At 48.8% G+C, this 21,654-nt stretch overlaps 2 protein-coding genes across 3 annotated transcripts in view; both read right to left on the bottom strand.

Moving 5' to 3' along the window:
- prrt2 (proline-rich transmembrane protein 2) overlaps nt 1–59 on the bottom strand; it is a 27,018-nt gene extending 26,959 nt beyond the window's left edge. The window contains exon 1 of the mRNA XM_031893505.1: nt 1–59. This exon is cut by the window's left edge and continues 107 nt beyond it. The gene's annotated coding sequence lies outside the window, so the exon portion shown is untranslated.
- Nucleotides 60–7,150: 7,091 nt separating this feature from the next.
- Nucleotides 7,151–20,754, bottom strand: maz (MYC associated zinc finger protein). 2 transcript variants are annotated; one of them, XM_002943498.5, is made up of 6 exons: nt 20,520–20,754; nt 16,603–17,357; nt 16,465–16,528; nt 14,896–15,067; nt 12,418–12,619; nt 12,057–12,141 (listed from the first exon to the last, which is right to left on the bottom strand). In XM_002943498.5, the coding sequence occupies exons 1-5, from the start codon at nt 20,550–20,552 to the stop codon at nt 12,429–12,431; spliced, it is 1,215 nt and encodes a 404-aa protein (XP_002943544.1). In that variant the 5' UTR covers nt 20,553–20,754; the 3' UTR covers nt 12,057–12,141; nt 12,418–12,428. The 2 variants fall into 2 exon arrangements, with proteins under 2 accessions (XP_004919978.1, XP_002943544.1); XM_004919921.4 differs by lacking the exon at nt 12,418–12,619 and having other exon boundaries at nt 7,151–12,141; nt 20,520–20,731.
- Between the last annotated feature and the right edge of the window lie 900 nt (nt 20,755–21,654).

Here is a 21,654-nt window from a genome sequence, read left to right as displayed (position 1 = left end):
GACACAAAGCAGCAGCAGCAGCAGCAGCGTGTCTCACTGTGAGGATGCTGTGTCTGTATCTCTCCCCCCTTCCCTCTCTCTCTCACTCCCTCCCACCTCACTCCATCTCTCTGTCTCACTCTTCCCTACTGGAAACTGAATCTGCCGCTCTCTTCCCTGCACTTACTCCTCACTTACTCCTCACTTACTCTGCTCTTCCTCTGCTCTTCCTCTGCTCTTCCTCACATTGTACAGAGTTCTGCAATTCCCTTCCCTAACCCCTTTCCTTAACTAGTACTATCTTCCTACGAGTCTCTTCCATTCCCTTCCCTAACCCCACCTGCGCTTTCACTAGCCCTACTATCTTCCTACGAGTCTCTTCCATTTCCTTCTCTAACCCCACCTGCGCTTTCACTAGCCCTACTATCTTCCTACGAGTCTCTTCCATTTCCTTCCCTAACCCCACCTGCACTTTCACTAGCCCTACTATCTTCCTACGAGTCTCTTCCATTCCCTTCCCTAACCCCACCTGCTCTTTCACTAGCCCTACTATCTTCCTACGAGTCTCTTCCATTCCCTTCCCTAACCCCACCTGCACTTTCACTAGCCCTACTATCTTCCTACGAGTCTCTTCCCTTCCCTAACCCCACCTGCACTTTCACTAGCCCTACTATCTTCCTACGAGTCTCTTCCATTCCCTTCCCTAACCCCACCTGCACTTTCACTAGCCCTACTATCTTCCTACGAGTCTCTTCCATTCCCTTCCCTAACCCCACCTGCACTTTCACTAGCCCTACTATCTTCCTACGAGTCTCTTCCATTCCCTTCCCTAACCCCACCTGCACTTTCACTAGCCCTACTATCTTCCTACAAGTCTCTTCCATTCCGTGTGCTCAACCCTACGTGTACCCAACCCTACGTGTGCTCAACCCTACGTGTACCCAACCCTACGTGTACCCAACCCTACGTGTGCTCAACCCTACGTGTACCCAACCCTACGTGTGCTCAACCCTACGTGTACCCAACCCTACGTGTACCCAACCCTACGTGTGCTCAACCCTACGTGTGCTCAACCCTACGTGTACCCAACCCTACGTGTGCTCAACCCTACGTGTGCTCAACCCTACGTGTACCCAACCCTACGTGTGCTCAACCCTACGTGTGCTCAACCCTACGTGTACCCAACCCTACGTGTGCCCAACCCTACGTGTGCCCAACCCTACGTGTGCTCAACCCTACGTGTGCTCAACCCCACGTGTGCTCAACCCTACGTGTACCCAACCCTACGTGTACCCAACCCTACGTGTACCCAACCCTACGTGTGCTCAACCCTACGTGTACCCAACCCTACGTGTACCCAACCCTACGTGTACCCAACCCTACGTGTGCTCAACCCTACGTGTACCCAACCCTACGTGTGCTCAACCCTACGTGTGCCCAACCCTACGTGTGCTCAACCCTACGTGTACCCAACCCTACGTGTACCCAACCCTACGTGTGCTCAACCCTACGTGTGCCCAACCCTACGTGTGCTCAACCCCACGTGTGCTCAACCCGTGTGCCCAACCCTACGTGTGCCCAACCCTACGTGTACCCAACCCTACGTGTGCTCAACCCTACGTGTACCCAACCCTACGTGTGCTCAACCCTATGTGTGCCCAACCCTACGTGTACCCAACCCTACGTGTACCCAACCCTACGTGTGCTCAACCCTACGTGTGCCCAACCCTACGTGTGCTCAACCTTACGTGTGCTCAACCCTACGTGTGCTCAACCCTACGTGTGCTTGCACTAGCCCTGTCTACTCTATAACAGACTTTTCAACCCATTCCCTACTATAATCTTCCGGGCACTTGCTAAGCCTGTACAGGCCCTTACTATTTCACACCCTTCCCTAACCCCCACTATTCCAGTAGTTACCCTTCTGGTATAGTTACACAACTCCTTTTCATCAAATTCATTTGATATCATTGCTGTATGATTTTGTAGCAGTTACGCCCCACATAACCATACTAACACCAAGCAGCAACTCACCACAAATACTGCTATTGGATAAAACTGACCTATTATCCTTCTATGCCATTGTGCTAATCAGTACATATATTTCCTGACAGTAACTGGTAGTGGGTACCGCCATTAGTATTACACGTCTGGCTGTTTTCCATGATATTGGCTGCCCCCTGTGCTAGTACAAAACTGCTGCTTAAGGAAATTCCCTAATTACTGCTGCTCTTTCCCTGCATACACAACTACCCCAGTGCTGCCCCCTACAGGTCTCACTGCTGCAGAACCTCCCATCCTCACTGCCAGTCCTGCAGCAGAGCTTCCTTCTCTCACACTTGCCTGTCGCCTCCATCCAGCTCTCCATAACATCTGTAACATGTCCTGCATCCATAATGGCTAGGCGTCTGGGCCTATACATTTTTCATGAGGCTGGAGGATCCCATAGGAGATTACCTTTTGCTGTGCCAAAGATTCAGACATGGGGGGGGCATCAGCTCCACGGGGTGACAGATATGATGGGGATTTGTTACAAAATGTGGTTTATTTATACAAATAGAACATTTACAATAAACAGATTAGCAGAGCATGGGCCGTAGGTATGTGTGGGAAGCAGAAGATGAGTTATTGGTGTGTATGGGAGAGATATTGGGCAAACAGATAGATAAGGCTCCAGCCTGTTCTAATGCACAAAATACAGGTATGGGACCTGTTATACAGAATGATCGGGACCTGGGGCTGTCCGGATAAGGGGTCTTTTCATAATCTGGCTCTCTTTACTTAAAGTGTACTAAAAAAGCATTAAAACATGAAATAAACCTCATAGGATTGTTTTGCCTCCATTAACGGTTAATTAGATCACGGATAAGGTACAGTTAAATGGGTCCTGCCACCCTAAGACATAATTCCAAATCCTTCTTTATCACGTTAGTTGAGCAGAATAAACTTTACTTACACCATATATAACATTTCAATTTTGTTGCCTTTAAGCAGGCAGACGCCATTTTGTGGGCACTTTTATTAAGGCTGATCATCTCAAAACCTTGTCTATGTGCCAGAATAGGAGCCCTGATGCCAGTGCCCATGCTACACATATAGGCCCCGAGCAGGGCAGGGGAATGTAACATCTATGAAGCACTGAATGGAAAGCGAAAGCAATTTACTGCCTGAGGCATAGGGGCGGGGCAGGAACTATATGATTGACAGCTCTGATTTTCTCTGTAATAATAAAACAGTACCTGTACTTGATCCCAACTAAGATATAATTACCCCTTATTGGGGCAGAACAGCCCTATTGGGTTTATTTAATGGTTAAATGATTCCCTTTTCTCTGTAATAATAAAACAGTACCTGTACTTGATCCCAACTAAGATATAATTACCCCTTATTGGGCCAGAACAGCCCTATTGGGTTTATTTAATGGTTAAATGATTCCCTTTTCTCTGTAATAATAAAACAGTACCTGTACTTGATCCCAACTAAGATATAATTACCCCTTATTGGGGGCAGAACAGCCCTATTGGGTTTATTTAATGGTTAAATGATTCCCTTTTCTCTGTAATAATAAAACAGTACCTGTACTTGATCCCAACTAAGATATAATGAATCTTTTTTGGAGATGTAACAAACCTATTGGGTTTAATTATTGTTAAAATGAGTTATTAGAAGATTTGAGGAATATAGATCCAAATTACGGAAAGATCCCTTATACAGAAAGCCCCAGGTACCTTCAAGCGGACCACAGTTTATTAATCTATGGTCATTCTGAAAGGTCCATTAGGTGATAATAAGGCAAATGGCAGCAAAGCGTGACCTGGGAAGATTTAAGCCAAAAACTTAGTTAAGAGGAGATGAAAATGAAATACACACACACAGGGCCTGAGAGGATGGAGAGAAAAAAACATTTTAGTCTGGTGAACTGAGAAATATTGTAAGTTTTGTTTGAGTCTGTCATGAGAGCAGGGTCGGACTGGGCCGCCGGGACACCGGGAAAAATCCCGGTGGGCCCCGGCCCTAGTGGGCCCCAGCGGCCCAGTCCGACCTTTGCCAGCGCTCCCCGCTACTGACTGTTCCTCCCCGACGCGTTCAATTTATACGCGCTCGGGGAGGACGTCAGGCGGGGGCCCTTCGGGGGGGGTTAGGGGGGCCCTTGGGGGGGTTAGGGGACGCGGCTGGGGCACCTGCAGGGCCCCTGGGGCGGGAGCCCCGGTGGGCCCTCCACCCCCCAGTCCGACCCTGCATGAGAGACCATCTATAAGAAAATAGCTATGGCCAAATTGTACTGCCCCCTACAGGTCAGGTGAATTCAGGTTGCATTATATTGTATCTTTGCTGCTGAGGGTGAGTAACAGGTCCAAAGACCCAAGCAAATGCACCAACCCACCCTTATTGGGAACTTTGCCTTTATTGGTGGCTTCACGGTCAGATAGAATAGCTTAATGCGGCTCATTGGGCTGAGTGTAAGGGTTGGGGGTCAGGGTAGCAGTTTGAATTTTTTGGAACTAAGCGCAAAGGCAGGTATGTGTGTGGAGAAGGGCTTGGAGGAGGTAGAACTTTGGCCGTCCCAGCTGTAGAGTAGGTAATACATGTCAACATGGTTGTTAAGCCTACAGACTGGTATGGAAAGAGTTGAGTCTCAGGCTTAGATAACAGGTTTAGGTAAACACTAAGCAATGACCCAGGAGCTTAACGCTCACTATCAGTGCAATTCTAATCTGGCCCAGTTGGTCTGAACTCTAATCCATAGGCAAACGTGTGTGCACAGGTGCTCTCTGTACAAGCCCTACCAAAGCTGAGCCAAGGGTTGACTGGCCAAGTCCCACTAAACCTCATTCTGACCCAGGCAAATGGCAACTAAATCCAGAGAGGCTTTCCTCAATATAGGAGGTATAAAGGCTCATTTCTAGACATCTTCAATAGGTCATCTGAGGGAAAAGAAGCAGCAGGCATGGCATTAAGGGAGTAAAGTTACCAAGGGCTGTGGGTAATTAAGACTTAATCATAGGAAATGTTCCTCTCTTCGTAGTACTGTAGGACATTAGTCTGATCAGTGCCACAAGCATCTCCAGTGCATTGGTCTTACTGCTGAGTGCCAAGGGTACGATGGGGGCTACGGGGGTGGCATAGGCCTAGCTGTGAGTGTGCTGATCTATAGAGAAGTGGCGCAAATGGCTAAAGGAGCTGCCGAGAGATCCCTAAGGAACCCTCTCAGGAGGTGAGGGATAAAAGGAATGAGAAGGGAGGGACCCTAGCCGTTACCTGCACCAAGCAATTTTATGTATGTTTAGTTGATAAAATGATTTATTCCACACACACCTTCTGATGAGAAAACAAAGGGGCAAAGTAAGAGCAGCCACAATGTTTGCACAAGGCTGTAGGCTGCCCATACACACACACCGATACAATCGTACGATTGGGCTCACAATGATCACCCCCATCATTCTCGTACCATGGCGATCGGTCGTTTAGTTGATCGGACGGGTAAAATCTGCGCATTACTGTGTATCTGCCGATATACTTGGGGAACCTACAATGTATTCCCGTAAAGTCACTTTCCTACCACTGGTGCCTGTCACTATTTCATGTTCAGAACCCCCTCCCATTGGTTATGTTTATGGCTTTATCCTACAATATCAGTCTGAATGGGAGTTTTAGATCGTTGCATTTAAACCTACGACCGATATCTGAACATTAGTTGGAAGAAGACTAAAATCTGAACATGTTTGGGCAGCTTTAGGGTGACCAGATCAGTTGAAAAGGTAGTGCCATGTGTAATAAACACATGTTGCATGGCATTTAAAATAAGCTGCAGTCAGTTAAGCCCTGCTAGCTGGATTTTTTAGATAGGTCCCTGAATTTCCAAGTGATCTGGTCTCCCTGTTAGAAACCCATTGCAGTAGGTAGTATTTAATTGTCATTGGTTTAAAAGCAATCCTTTCTGTTGCTATGGGTTACTAGACCCGGTACAGATTTTATCACACGCCCCACTTCTTTCAATGAAACAAACACAAATTTGCTGTGTAACATTTTTACTAAAATTTAGATGGTTCATAAGCAACAACACAGTGTGGAATACTTTATTTACGGAGACAGAAACTGCCCGATTACATGATACCAGGAAACAGAGAGCAAAACATGTATTTACTGTGATAGAGAAAAGGTGAAATGGGGGGGCTGAAACATTTGGTTGTACCCATAAGAACCTAGTAATATGTTGGTGAGAACTGGCAGCCATTCCCCAACGCATGCAGATGATTGGACTTCTGCTGTTCCTATAGATCCCACTGAGGAAGGCCTCACAATCTTGGGCCGACTGCCCCCAGGACTTGAAATAGAGGCCAATACGGAGTCACAATGTAACAGAAAGGGGAGATGGTGGGAGGGGTACCGTCAGGGAAAGTCACCACAACGAAATGCAATTGGACATTTTGCCCATGAAATCACAGCCTCTCCCTCATACAGCGCTAAGCAGCAGCAGCAGGTATAACCCTACCCAGGCAGGAGAATGGGACTGGGCCCCACAGGACTGCCCTACTGAACCCCCCCGGGCAGTTAGGGCAACCAGGGTTAATACACAGAGCCAACAGTTGTGCTCCTTTCCCACAGGACTGCCCTACTGACCCCACCCGGGAAGTTAGGGTAACCAGGGTTAATACACAGAGCCAACAGTTGTGCCCCCTCCCCCAAAGGACTGCCCTACTGAACCCCCCCGGGGAGTTAGGGTAACCAGGGTTACTACCTATATTGTTGTGAGTCCAAGCACAGGGCCAACAGTTGTGCCCCTTTCCCATAGGACTGCCCTACTGACCCCCCCCCCCCGGGAAGTTAGGGTAACCAGGGTTAATACACAGAGCCAACAGTTGTGCCCCCTCCCCCAAAGGACTGCCCTACTGAACCCCCCCGGGGAGTTAGGGTAACCAGGGTTACTACCTATATTGTTGTGAGTCCAAGCACAGGGCCAACAGTTGTGCCCCTTTCCCATAGGACTGCCCTACTGACCCCCCCCCGGGAAGTTAGGGTAACCAGGGTTAATACACAGAGCCAACAGTTGTGCCCCCTCCCCATAGGCCAAACCTTCATTTTCTATGCAAGCACCTAAGGGGGGGCGGTCTCTTTCATTTGAATGAATACACAGAAGGGATCTGTATATAAGGAGGCATGTTGACAAAAATTCCCTTTAAAATAAAATAAAAAAGGTGTCATGTTTAACAGTTATCAAAATGAAAGTCTTCCAGCAGTTTCGGTATTTACAGTGCGAAATGTGAGTGACAGTTACATTATATACAGCCTACAGCCCGCCTCCTGTACACATTATATATATTTACACAATTTCTCATGCATTCATTTCAAGCCTTCACACACAAACTAACGAGGGGGGGGTTAAAGGACAACTGTCCCTCTAATTGCAAAGGGATCCTGATGTTGAGTCTATTCTGAGCCTGGGCACAACATTTTATTTCTAATATTCTAATAGACAGTGGGGGGGGGGGTCAATAGACCCGGCACAGAGACACGGGACACACTCCGCGTCGCCAAAAAAAAAAGAAAAAAACCCCGAAAAAGTACAATGGTTACACGTGCCGTGATATAGGCATCTGCTACACTGCGTGGGTAGGAAACGCACAGGCCAGGGGGGCAGCAAGATGGAGCTCACTTGGGTCAACTAAATAATCAGAGACAGTGGCTTGGCCACAATGATACGGCCTACAGCAGCCCATGGGGGACAAACCTCTGCATCACTGAAAAGCTTCCAAGTGATAAATGTTTCATGAGAAGGCCCTCCCATAAACCCGTCCCAGGCCAATCACACGTCCGTATGTAATACACGCACCGCTAGCCATGACATTCCCATAACCGTATGTAATACACGCAGCGCTAGCCATGATATTCCCATGTCCGTATGTAATACACGCACCGCTAGCCATGACATTCCCACGCCCGTATGTAATACACGCACTGCTAGCCATGACATTCCCACGCCCGTATGTAATACACGCACCACTAGCCATGGCATTCCCATGTCCGTATGTAATACCCACACCGCTAGCCACGACATTCCCATGTCCGTATGTAATACACGCACTGCTAGCCATGACATTCCCATGTCCGTATGTAATACCCACACCGCTAGCCATGGCATTCCCACGTCCGTATGTAATACGCGCACCACTAGCCACGGCATTCCCATGTCCGTATGTAATACGTGCACCGCTAGCCATGACATTCCCATGTCCGTATGTAATACGCGCACCGCTAGCCATGGCATTCCCATGTCCGTATGTAATACGCGCACCACTAGCCATGGCATTCCCACGTCCGTATGTAATACGCGCACCACTAGCCATGGCATTCCCACGTCCGTATGTAATACACGCACTGCTAGCCATGGCATTCCCACGTCCGTATGTAATACGCGCACCACTAGCCATGGCATTCCCACGTCCGTATGTAATACGCGCACCACTAGCCATGGCATTCCCATGTCCGTATGTAATACGCGCACCACTAGCCATGGCATTCCCATAGAACTAGCAGCAAGTCCAACGGAAGTACCACCAACTCTCCGAGCTTCCTCCCCCTCGCCATATCTGCCTAACCGACTGCTAATAGCCAACAGTTTATCTAATAAGTCTAAACTGCCTGAAATGCACTATCGTGGCACTATTAGGTGGCTCACCTTTAAGATAACTTTTAGTAATGTTATAGAATGCCCTATGCCTTGCAACTTTGCAATTGGTCTTCATTTTTTTTTTTTTTTAATAGTTTGTGATTTGCCTTGTCTGCATCTTTCCAGCTTTCACATGGGGGTCACGGACCCCACTAGCCACAAAACTCTCTTTTTTAGTCTCTCCTATTTATATATTTCAGTCTTTCATTCACACCACTGCCTGGTTGCTAAGGCAAACAAGACCCTAGCAACCAGATAACTGCTGAAATTCCAAGCTGGAGAGCTGCTACACTAAAAGCTCCAACAAATAATTGCATCAGAATATCAGTGTCTACATCATACTAAAAGTTCATTTCAACGTGAGCAACCCCTTTAATTAAAGAATATACTCCCATCTCTTTGTCAATGATTTTCAGATATATGTCATTGGAAAAAGAAAATTATCCGGCTCAGGCTTGAGCGTTCAGGATAGCAAGTTGCTGGTTGCGGTGCATAAAATCCCAATGCCTTGCTATGCACTATGGCTCCTCTAACCTGTGCATCACCTCGGCTGAGCTCTATTTGCCCCAGGAGCAGGCAGTGCCCAGGCTGGGGGCAGCTACACGCTGGCAGAGAGAGTTCATTGCAACTCTTGGCCTTGGGAACTCGTCCCTTGAGAATCTGGTTACCTGTCCCGTCACTCAGGTAGGAAATGTTAAACCTTTACTGCCTATATATCTATATAATACTGCAGCTTTAATGGGAGAATATTATTTACAAGTAATGTCGAACGTTTAGTGCCCGAGGCCATTGTTATTGCGCTGGGCGGCTCAAACTGCCAACCTTTGTTTCATGGGGGCGGTGGTTACAGTCTTAAAACTGTAAAAGCCAAACCCGCTTGCGAGGCCTGAAAGGGATCCCTGACAGCGACACCCGGAGGCCTCGGGCAAGGTTTGTAGACTCCCTGCTGCTCACACACCAAGTTTAGATTGCAAGCTCTACAGGGCAGGGTCTATTAATCTACTGCTACAGTACATAAGGAGAGACATGATTTCTATGCAATATACCATACATGTGGTACAGAATACAGAACAGTATTTCTCACCATTAATTCCTGTTCATGGAGATATGGCAGTTTCCAATAATATGTATAAATGACATATCTAGAGGGGAATGCTCTGGGCTCATCAGCCATTACCCATTATTTACGGATTTTTTAATGAGGCAGAGAACGGCCTGGGGTGCAGCAGGAACCACACAGCATATTTACAGAAACACAAGAACCCTTCAGCACAATCTGAGGCTAAAAAAAAAAGCACTAATTTTGCCATTTGCACAAAATTCTTCCCTTAATCTCACCGACAAGCACTTTTGTGCTTCCTGAGGCAGAGGAATCCCCGTACCGCCCCAGCGCAGGGCTGAACCAATCGCACTACTGTTCACATAACAGCACTACCCTATAACCGTTACTGAAACATGACCGGCGCCAGCAGGAAGACTAGAGCCCAGAACCCTCCGTAAGAGTTGGACCGGCCCTGTTTGCGTCTCCCTCTCATCCAATAGGGACCAGTGAAACCGATGGACAATACACGAGATATATTTTGGGGCACAATGAGAGAGCGGAGGAAGATACTGTCATTTCCAGTACACATTTCCCTATCAGAGAGGTTACAGCAGGGAACAGCAATGGAGCATGAAGGAAACAAAGGCCCGAGGGCTTGCCAGTTACGGATATACAACTCCACTCTCCCAAGGCCTATTGGTTTTCTAGTGCCAGGAAACTTACCCACTGGAGCAACTTGGAGCAGATACATCCCTTTTGTTAGTGGCCAATAACTCACTTTTTTTGCAATACTAAATCCAATCTGGTCTTGGATTTTGAACTAGAGCTAAAGGAAGGTGGCGCCACTGAGCTGGGGGCTGGAAACTGTACAAATGCAGCCGCTGCATAATCAGAAACAGTGATTATTTCCCCCTTTAGCTCCTCTAGAACTGGGCCAGGGCACAGGGCTGCCACAGTATTGGCCGCAGCCCGTAAGGATACACAAACGCTGCCTACTAATGCCTTTATACAACTGGTAGGGCCACCCACCCATGTACGTAAACATTGATTTGCCCACTGAGCAGCCCTCTGCTACTATCCTGCCACTGCTACATGCCTTCTGCCCTGAAGCCCCAGCGCTATACCATAATGCTCCCACCCATAATACTGACCCCTCCACATACTGCTCTTCTTCTTACCTTGTGCCCCTAATACTGTTCCAGCCCATGCCCACCTTTCTAGCCTATGGCCTGAATACTGTTTCATGAATAACCCTCTGTTCTACCCCCTGCCCTAATACTGTCTCAGTACTGCCCCTCCATCCTACCTCTAACACTGACCCACACCCCTCAAACAGCCTCTCCAATGAATAAGGCAAAGGGAAGGATATATCTCCCCAGATGTCTCCGAGCCCATTACTTGCCTGCTTTCCTGCCCAATCAGGATTCAATTCTAGTTATTCCCCTCGTGCCAGCCTGCAGAAACTGCCCGCCCCTCAGCCTCCTGCTTTACAGAGAACATATGAACCCCTAAAATACTAAACCTAGGGTATTACCTATTCAATTGCCCACTCTGGGACCAGTTAGCCCTCTTCTACATTACTCCCATCTAAAACCTGGTATCAACCCTAGGCACCGCTTTAGTTACTTTTTCCCCATGGCAGGCCAGTAGAGTGCAATGATATTAACTCCTTCTATACTAGCCTTGTACAGTGTCAGTATAAAATCCCCCCCAAATACTACTCTAATATATTAAAATCTTGCTATGGCAGATCTGCAGAGGTTTGGGGATCAGTGCCACGGCTGTCCTGTGCAGCAGCTCCCCATAACCCCACCCTTCCCAGCACATCCATTGCCTGCATCACATTAACCCTTCATTTCAAACCAGGCTCAGCACTCCCCTATTCTCCCTTGCTCGCCAGTCCAACAAGAAATGATTGCAATGATGCCCAGCATTCCCTCCAAGACACCAGTCAATGAAGCCCATTCCGTGCCATTAGTCCCACTGACACAGACTGAGAAGTGTTTAAGGGTGAATGAAATATCTAGCGACAGCACAGGACCACGTAGTGTACATTAACCATCCCTCAGGGATCTAGGAGTTTTCCCCACACAAGTGTTATTTTGGGGCAAGGAGACACTCTTCAAAATAGCACCACAACGTGCCAGTCAGACTCTTATGAGTGTTATTTCACAGGTGTCCTTGAGCCCAACCACCCACCCCCTCTCAATATAATGCCATCTAGGAGGTTAGAAATGGGTCACACGTACACCCCGGTACTCCTCCAAAGACAAATGTCTGCCCAGGGGAGCACGGGTTCTCCCTCTCTGTCCATCAAAGAGAGGTCACAGTAACTGCTCCCCCTCTAGGAATGCCAGTCACCATGGCTGAGTGGGCACCATGCCCGGGACACCAGGACTCGGCAGAACAGAAGTAACAGATGCATCCGCAAGAGGGCACACTTGGCAGGTCCCTGAGAAGAGAAGAAGAGGGTGTCAGCGAGGCTTTTGGTGTTCATGAGTGTGAGCAGAAGCAAGAAACACGCATCAGCGCCAAATGGAAAGAAGGAAATGGTGCGAGACAAGAAACCCGAGGGACAAAGAAGAGACAAGTAGCAGAGTATGGTGGGAAACATACAGGGGTGCACTATGGAGAGAGAAGAGGCACATATCCCAACACTCAGTAATGCTCTCAGCAGCCTCCTTCCGCCAAAGCAGTAAAAGGAGAGAAGTAGCAGCTAATCTCTTGCCTTAGCAGAGGTCACCGCAGTGAGGGCCCGTCATTAGGACTGGTGGGCCCCGACATGGCGTGTGTATGCATGTGCCCGCTCAGCTGTGCCAGGGTTTTGCAGTGTACGCTGCACAACTTGCAGAGGAAGCTGTCTGCCCGTGGGCACACCAGACCGTGGTGCTTCACCGAATGGACGCGCAGGTACGCGGCTGTGGCAAAACCTGCACAGGGGAGAAGCACATGCCACTTTAAGGCCGGGGCGGAGGCAGTGCAACGTATCAGCAGGTGCCCCTTTTTATGTTATTTACTCCCCCCTCTCCACCACCACCCCCCTTCCAAGGAGCCCCTGCTACCATTTTAGCTAGAACAGGGATGCTGAAATCCAACTGCCTCCGTCCTTAAATATGAACAGAAGAGGCTGATGGGAGATGTGGCTGAGCACAAGTTGGAGGGGCAGAGATTGTCACCCCAGATGTGGTGATTTTGTATCACATGTAAGTTAGATGGGGGCCAAATTTGGCCTCTGAAGATTAACCATTTATCTTCAAAAAGCTACCTGCCCAGCCCTTCGTGTGGAGGCACTGCATCTTTTCGATTTCTGGAATTCATGATCTCACTATTCCACCATACTCAGAACTATGATCTTGCCTATTAGCTCCGCCCCTGAGGAGCCTCCTCTCACTAAGCTGCACCAATGAGGATTCATATGGTAACATTTCATTAGTCTCTGTACCTACATATACAGTGGAGGAAATAATTATTTGACCCCTCACTGATTTTGTAAGTTTGTCCAATGACAAAGAAATGAAAAGTCTCAGAACAGTATCATTTCAATGGTAGGTTTATTTTAACAGTGGCAGATAGCACATCAAAAGGAAAATCGAAAAAATAACTTATAAGGACACCTGTCTTAACTAGTCACCTGTATAAAAGACACCTGTCCACAGAATCAATCAATCAAGCAGACTCCAAACTCTCCAACATGGGAAAGACCAAAGAGCTGTCCAAGGATGTCAGAGACAAAATTGTAGACCTGCACAAGGCTGGAATGGGCTACAAAACCATTAGCAAGAAGCTGGGAGAGAAGGTGACAACTGTTGGTGCGATTGTTGGAAAATGGAAGGAGCACAAAATGACCATCAATCGACCTCGCTCTGGGGCTCCACGCAAGATCTCACCTCGTGGGGTGTCAATGATTCTGAGAAAGGTGAAAAAGCATCCTAGAACTACACGGGAGGAGTTAGTTAATAACCTCAAATTAGCAGGGACCACAGTCACCAAGAAAACCATTGGAAACACATTACACCGCAATGGATTAAAATCCTGCAGGGCTCGCAAGGTCCCCCTGCTCAAGAAGGCACATGTGCAGGCCTGAAGTTTGCCAATGAACACCTGAATGATTCTGTGAGTGACTGGGAGAAGGTGCTGTGGTCTGATGAGACCAAAATAGAGCTCTTTGGCATTAACTCAACTCGCTGTGTTTGGAGGAAGAAAAATGCTGCCTATGACCCCCAAAACACCGTCCCCACCGTCAAGCATGGGGGTGGAAACATTTTGCTTTGGGGGTGTTTTTCTGCTAAGGGCACAGGACAACTTATTCACATTAACGGGAAAATGGACGGAGCCATGTATCGTGAAATCCTGAACGACAACCTCCTTCCCTCTGCCAGGAAACTGAAAATGGGTCGTGGATGGGTGTTCCAGCACGACAATGACCCAAAACATACAGCAAAGGCAACAAAGGAGTGGCTCAAGAAGAAGCACATTAAGGTCATGGAGTGGCCTAGTCAGTCTCCGGACCTTAATCCAATAGAAAACCTATGGAGGGAGCTCAAGCTCAGAGTTGCACAGAGACAGAAACCTTAGGGATTTAGAGATGATCTGCAAAGAGGAGTGGGACCAACATTCCTCCTAAAATGTGCACAAACTTGCTCATCAATTACAAGAAACGTTTGGCCTCTGTGCTTGCAAACAAGGGCTTTTCCACTAAGTATTAAGTCTTTTTTTGTTAGAGGGTTCAAAAACTTATTTCACTCAATGAAATGCAAATCAGTTGCTATCTTTTATTTCAAGTTCTTTTTTCCATTTTCCTTTTGATGTGCTATCTGCCACTGTTAAACCTACCATTGAAATGATACTGTTCTGAGACTTTTCATTTCTTTGTCATTGGACAAACTTACAAAATCAGTGAGGGGTCAAATCATTATTTCCTCCACTGTATATAGATTTTCCTTAAGTGCCAACAATTTCTCCAAAACCATGGATATACTCCTGTCCTGTTTTTTTCTAGTTTTAGCCCCATTATGTTTCCCAGTTCTGACATTAGATTGTCCCCTAGCTAAAGAAGTTGCCATCTCACGTTGCTGTTCTCGGGCCAGTCAGAGCAGCATTGCTGGCTGTTGGGATACATCACCTTACAAGAACGTAAAGGTGCTATTTATGATGGTGGGGGGGAGGTCAACCAGAGATACACATACCGGCTGCACGGCTAACTTACCTTTATTACACAGCTCACATACATGGTTGGGGCCCTGGCTGTGGACCTTCATGTGGTCAGTAATGTAGGCGGCACTCAGCAACTTCCCACACACGTGACAGGGGACCTTCTCCTCATGCCGCACCATGTGGGCCCTCAAGCGGTCCTTAGTAGCGAAGGCAGCTTCACAGGTCTGCAGAGATCAAAAGGGCATTCAGGAGGGTACACAGGGTTGGGACAGTTGGCCAAGAAGCAACCCCCATCTTGGCTCATACCAAAACCCAAGGGCATGAATGGCTGCTTGGTAAAGCTGGCCATACACGCACCAATGTTTCATATGAAACATAGTTTTGGACCATATGTGGGGGCTCGGTATTATTGTCCAATTTCGTCAAACGGACAGGTTAGAAAATATTGGTCGGATAACAATACAATCTGCAAATGTTTTGTAGCTCCCCCATATTGTTGGATACACAATGGGAGTCACTTTTGTAACCTTGGTATCTGCCAACTAGCATAGTAAGTTAGGTTGAAATAAGACTTAAGTCCATCAAGTTCAACCATAATGCCTCTATATAAAGAAAATTTCCTTCCTGACTCCAAGATGGCAATCGGACCAGTCCCTGGATCAAACTAGTTCAGAACATCCTCCGGCTTTATCCTACAATTTCAGTCTGAATTTTAGTTTTAGATCATTTTAACGTTCGTCGGAGGAAGACTAAAATCTGAACATGTATGGCCAGCTATCTGATACAGGATATGATCAATGCATAGAGCATTTAAAGGAGATGTAAACCCTGCTGGACAACCAAACTTTTCTTTACAAACTAACTGTTGCTGGACTACAAATGCTGGGAGCTGTAGTCCAGCAACATCAGGGCTGTATTCTTAAAGCAATATTGCACAATAAAACTTTTCCCCAAATATCCACAGCCAGCGACCGTTTTAAATTGCGAAAAATCCTCCAATGAGAATCCCAGCTGATGTGAGTAAATCTGGCTCCATGTTCTCTGTTCCTGCAATTGGAGTTGGGAGAATTAAGCAGTTTCCCAGCACTGAACAAGTCTGTCCCTTTATCCCCATGTCTGATTCCTGTGCCATATAATGAGATAGTTATGTCATTACTCCCTTCATTATATAAGTTACCAGCAAGATGCCTGACATAGTGCTGGGAATCCTCATTCTCATTGGTCAATCCTTTTGCATTTGTAATGAGGTTTTTGGTCAGTAGAATTCTCATTGGGGAATTTTCTTGCATCTATAATTACATTTTTCGGCAAGTTCTATAGCAAAGCTAGGGGGCGCAGTGGGACAGCGTTACGGTTGGTTTATAGCCCATCTAACACAGGAGCATTGCCTGCACGTGGAGGAAAGGACATTTAAGCACCAGCAAAGGATTTTATTCTACAAAATATAAAGTTGTGGGATTCTGCAATCCGTATGTTTTTGTGTACAAACTCCTACTGTAAAGCGACTAAAATCCACTAGTGTTGTCTGAATCAATATAAAGCTGAACTTGGGGAACGGAGCTCCTCTTACTATAACCCCAGGAGCTTTGTGATTGGACTGGAAAGGAAACAGGACAAGTACCTGGCATTTAAAGGGGCGCTCTGTAGAGTGGACTTGCCTAACGTGGCTGTTCAGATGATCAGGTCTGAAAGAGAAGGATGAGACTGTAAGTTGTACAGAGAAGGCACAGAGCAACATAATGGGAGGAGAGGGGCTCACCGGGAGAAGCCTTTCCCGCAGTGGCTGCAGATGTAGGGTTTGTGCACGGTGCCATCATGGGAGCGCACGTGGTAGGTCATCCGATCCTTGCGCTTGAACCGCTGCTGGCACACGTGGCACGAATACGGCTTCTCGTCGGAGTGGGACAGCTTGTGGCGGTTCAGGTGGTACACATCCCGGAATGCCTTGCCGCACATTTCACACGCGTGGTTTTTGCGCACCTTCTTTGCCGAGGGGGAGGGGCCTGGTAATTGGAGGGTGGAAGGGGAGGCGGGGACCTCCAGACCCTCTGTTCCTGCACCCAGGGCACTTGCTACACCCAGCAAACTGAGAGGCACCATGGTCGTTATTTTCTCAACAGAAGGTGTTACCCGGGCTGGTTTGTTTCCAGTGTGAATGGCTTCGTGTCGCCTTAGATTGTATCCGTTCTTAAACTCCTTCGAGCACAAAGAGCAGATATAAGGGCCCCGACTCTTGGATTTCTTCGGGAGTTCCATGAGGGGCTGCAATGGCAGGGCAGTACAGAGAGAGGACTGGTTGTGGCCAACCGAGGTAATAGAAGTAATATGTTGGGAGATAGGAATGCTGGTCACCTCCTGCTTGAGAGCAGCTGCATCCACAGTTGAGGGGTGCTGGGTGGCCAAAGTAGGCACCATCGTCTGAGACTGGAGGGTTCCATCTGGGGACGCTGTAACAGTGGCTAAGACTGGCAAGAGCTCAACCTGCATCGGCTCCGCAGGGGGGGGAGGAGGGGTCTACAAAATAGAAGTCAAAATTAAGTCATTTGTGGCACGCAGAGATGATTGGATATAAAGGAACACGGGTATTTTTAATGCAACTTCCCAAGGCACCAACACTCTTCTACTGCACTCTGACAGGCTTCTATTCCATAAACCGCAGCCTAGCCTTCCTACCGTACTAGGGATTCTACCGGAGCCTAGCCTTCCTACCGTACTAGGGATTCTACCGGAGCCTAGCCTTCCTACCGTACTAGGGATTCTACCGGAGCCTAGCCTTCCTACCGTACTAGGGATTCTACCGGAGCCTAGCCTTCCTACCGTACTAGGGATTCTACCGGAGCCTAGCCTTCCTACCGTACTAGGGATTCTACCGCAGCCTAGCCTTCCTACCGTACTAGGGATTCTACCGCAGCCTAGCCTTCCTACCGTACTAGGGATTCTACCGGAGCCTAGCCTTCCTACCGTACTAGGGATTCTACCGGAGCCTAGCCTTCCTACCGTACTAGGGATTCTACCGGAGCCTAGCCTTCCTACCGTACTAGGGATTCTACCGGAGCCTAGCCTTCCTACCGTACTAGGGATTCTACCGGAGCCTAGCCTTCCTACCGTACTAGGGATTCTACCGGAGCCTAGCCTTCCTACCGTACTAGGGATTCTACCGGAGCCTAGCCTTCCTACCGTACTAGGGATTCTACCGGAGCCTAGCCTTCCTACCGTACTAGGGATTCTACCGGAGCCTAGCCTTCCTACTCAAACCCAATAAAGCACCAATGAACAGCAGTAACAGCGGCTACTCATTTATAAAGCAGAGAGTCAAACAAGGCCTCTCTACACTCTCATGATTGATGCTGCTGGCTCCACAGCATCAAAACCCTGCTCTATAGGGGATGTCCCACCATGACCAAGCAAGATAGCAAGCCCCCCAGACCAGTTATGTGGCCATAAAGAAGACCTGCTCTATAGGGAACGTCCCACCATGACCAAGCTCCCCAGACCAGTTATGTGGCCATAAAGAAGACCTGCTCTATAGGGAACGTCCCACCATGACCAATCACCCCAGACCAGTTATGTGGCCATAAAGAAGACCTGCTCTATAGGGAACGTCCCACCATGACCAAGCTCCCCAGACCAGTTATGTGGCCATAAAGAAGACCTGCTCTATAGGGAACATCCCACCATGACCAATCACCCCAGACCAGTTATGTGGCCATAAAGAAGACCTGCTCTATAGGGAACGTCCCACCATGACCAATCACCCCAGACCAGTTATGTGGCCATAAAGAAGACTTGCTCTATAGGGAATGTCCCACCATGACCAAGCTCCCCAGACCAGTTATATGGCCATAAAGAAGACCTGCTCTATAGGGAACGTCCCACCATGGCCAAGCTCCCCAGACCAATTATATGGCCATAAAGAAGACCTGCTCTATAGGGAACGTCCCACCATGACCAAGCTCCCCAGACCAGTTATATGGCCATAAAGAAGACCTGTTGTGGAGGCCCTTATCCTGGCTTCCTGGTCAGTGTTTGGCCAATCTCAGAAGACATGCTCTTGGCTACCAAATCCTCACCAGGTTTTTCAGTACACGGTTGCAGGGCACAAATTCTGACTTTTACTCATGTTCTTCTGCGGATGCCCTGCTGAATTTGTATGGCCTCAGTGAGAAAGACAAACGCAACCAAATCCCACCAGGCTCGCTGCGCACCCAGGAAGCAAGCTTGTTGCACCGAGGCCCTGGCACCTAACTGTATGGCTAGCTCTGAGCCTGGGCACCTACTTGTAGAACTAGTCGGCCATACTGTGCCCACTGTATCTCAGAGCTGCCGGCCTAGCAACCACCCTATCTGAGCAATCTCAGCCCTGATTTTTCTCTTGTTCTCCTAAATTTGGGGTGATGCAGTTCCGCTTCTTCTACATCCTTTGAACCCTGAGATTTGTACCCTGCTTGTATTGCACCCCCCCCCCCCCCCTTTCCCCATTCGCTAAGCTTTCTGTCTCTCCCCATTTTCCTTGGCAGGGATATTCCTTCAGCAGCCATAAAGTACATGTGGGCTCAGTAAGGGTGCTGGGAGTCACAGCCTGGGTCCCCCCAAATGTAGGCCCTCCTTCCATTCCCATCTAAGTACAAAGGTACAGACTGAGCACTTATTGCCATTAGTCTGCCCCCCGAGCCACGTCAGCAACCTGCCGCCCCCCAGCATTGAGCAGTGTGGGCTTCCCAACACCTTGCAATCTATAGGTATATTAATTATACACATGCACAATGTATCTATAGTTTATATAGAAAGAAATGGACAAACACTGTCACCAAAACAAACGGCCTCTGTCAGAGGTACCCCCCCCCCAGGTGTGTCCCACCTGCAAGCAAATGAAGGGGTTAATAGCACCATGTTTTTCTCCCTCTGTAACAAGAAGCTAAAGGCCCGACCCATAGAATGAGAGATAGGCCGGGCTGCTGCGCACTGGGTGCAGGGAACATTGTGGATGCGCCGACCCCATTGTATCTGTAACCGAGGGGTCGGCCAGGTCCGCATAGCGCCTATAGAGTCGCAGCGACACATACGGGCACCCAGACAATAGGTCGGTGCCGGAACGTTACTTAAAGACGCGTCCGGCTCAGGCACAAAGGGTGCGACTGCGGCGCAAAGACGCAATGTGTCCTGTCTGGCAGCGCAGTGACTCTCTCTATAGAGAAGGGAAAGATGGGAGGGGGGGGGTGATTTAAACACTCAACTCCATCTCTCTCCCTCCCTCCCTGCAAATAACACTCACAGGCAGGAGATGCTGCTAATGGCACAGCGGGTCCCAGCGGCCCCCCGGCCCCGCACAGAAGCACCGGCCCCCCGGCCCCGCACAGAGGCACCCCCGGCCCCGCACAGAGGCACCGGCCCCCCGGCCCCGCACAGAGGCACCCCCGGCCCCGCACAGAGGCACCGGCCCCCCGGCCCCGCACAGAGGCACCGGCCCCCCGGCCCCGCACACACAGAGGCTGCAGGCACATATATATATATCGGTACCCCCCCAGCACACACACACATATATATATATATCGGTACCCCCCCAGCACACACACACACACATATATATATATATCGGTACCCCCCCAGCACACACACACATATATATATATATATCGGTACCCCCCCAGCACACACACACCCCCCCGCATGCATTACCTGGAATATAAAACTGCTCCAATTTGCATCCATTGTGGCAGGAATATATAATATATATATATATAGTGTAGGCTCCTTGCGCTCCCCCCTCTCCCTGCTCCCCCGCCCGCCCTGGCTCCGCTCCCCGCTTCTCTCCCGGCAGATCACTGCCCCCTAAAGGCTGACTTGGAGTTAAAAGACAAAAAACCCCTATTTAACCCCCCCCAGTCAGGCTTGAATAGAGTGACGTCACCGCCCCCTCCCCCCCCACAGATTACAGACAATGTCGCTTTTCCCCCTTCTCCTTCCCTCAGTCTCTCTCCTCCCTCCTCCTTTCCGATGATTTTTGCATTATTTACTAAGACATAACATGGCAGCTGCTGTGACCTTTCACCCTGCCTGACCCCACCCCCTCTCTCTGCAAATTCCCAGCAAATGGGACCGAACCATCGCGGCAGGGAAGGAGGGGGAGTGGGTGCAGATCAGGAGCCCTGAGCTTTGCATTATTGGATTCTTTTGTCTGCGGAGCTGGGAACGAACCAAACACAAGTGCGGGGGTGGGGGACCGTTACAGGGCAGAAAGGAGGCGGGGGATTGTTTGGAGGGAAATGGCTGCGGATAAATATGACAGGAGTCTGTAGTCTCCCTCCCCCGCAAACCTCAAAGGGGATATTGCACGGAACCCCTCCTCCCCCAGCCCAGGCGCAGAGGTAACCGTTGCAAAATGGCTGCATTAGCCCTGCGACTAAACACTAAGCCCACCCCTCTCCCCTGTGCGAAATGGTTTCTCCTGCATTAAAGGGGACGTTCCGCTCGCCCCTCCTCCCCGGCTCAGGCATTTACTTCTCCGCCGACAGATCGGAGCGGCTGCAGTTAAAGGAGCAGAACTGCAGTTTGTATAATGGCGGCTCGTTAGGCAGGAGGAAGGCTGAGGCAATCATTCGGGGTTATTGCTGGACTCAGTCTGGGCACCTGAATTCATTATATAAGTGTGTAAATGGGGGAAATAAACATCAATACTTTGGGCTAAGCTACTTATGTGCCCGGTATGCTCAGTAACGCATTGTCCTCTTGCACCTCCCACTTCCTGCTGGGTAAAGCATTGATCTCTTGCACATCCCACTTCCTGCTGGGTAAAGCATTGATCTCTTGCACA

Source organism: Xenopus tropicalis, chromosome 9 (genome assembly GCF_000004195.4).
Source record: "Xenopus tropicalis strain Nigerian chromosome 9, UCB_Xtro_10.0, whole genome shotgun sequence".
In the NCBI taxonomy this organism is placed as follows: Eukaryota; Metazoa; Chordata; class Amphibia; order Anura; family Pipidae; genus Xenopus; species Xenopus tropicalis.
Note: the sequence above shows the minus strand (reverse complement) of the source record. Positions and strands in the feature narration are given on the sequence as shown.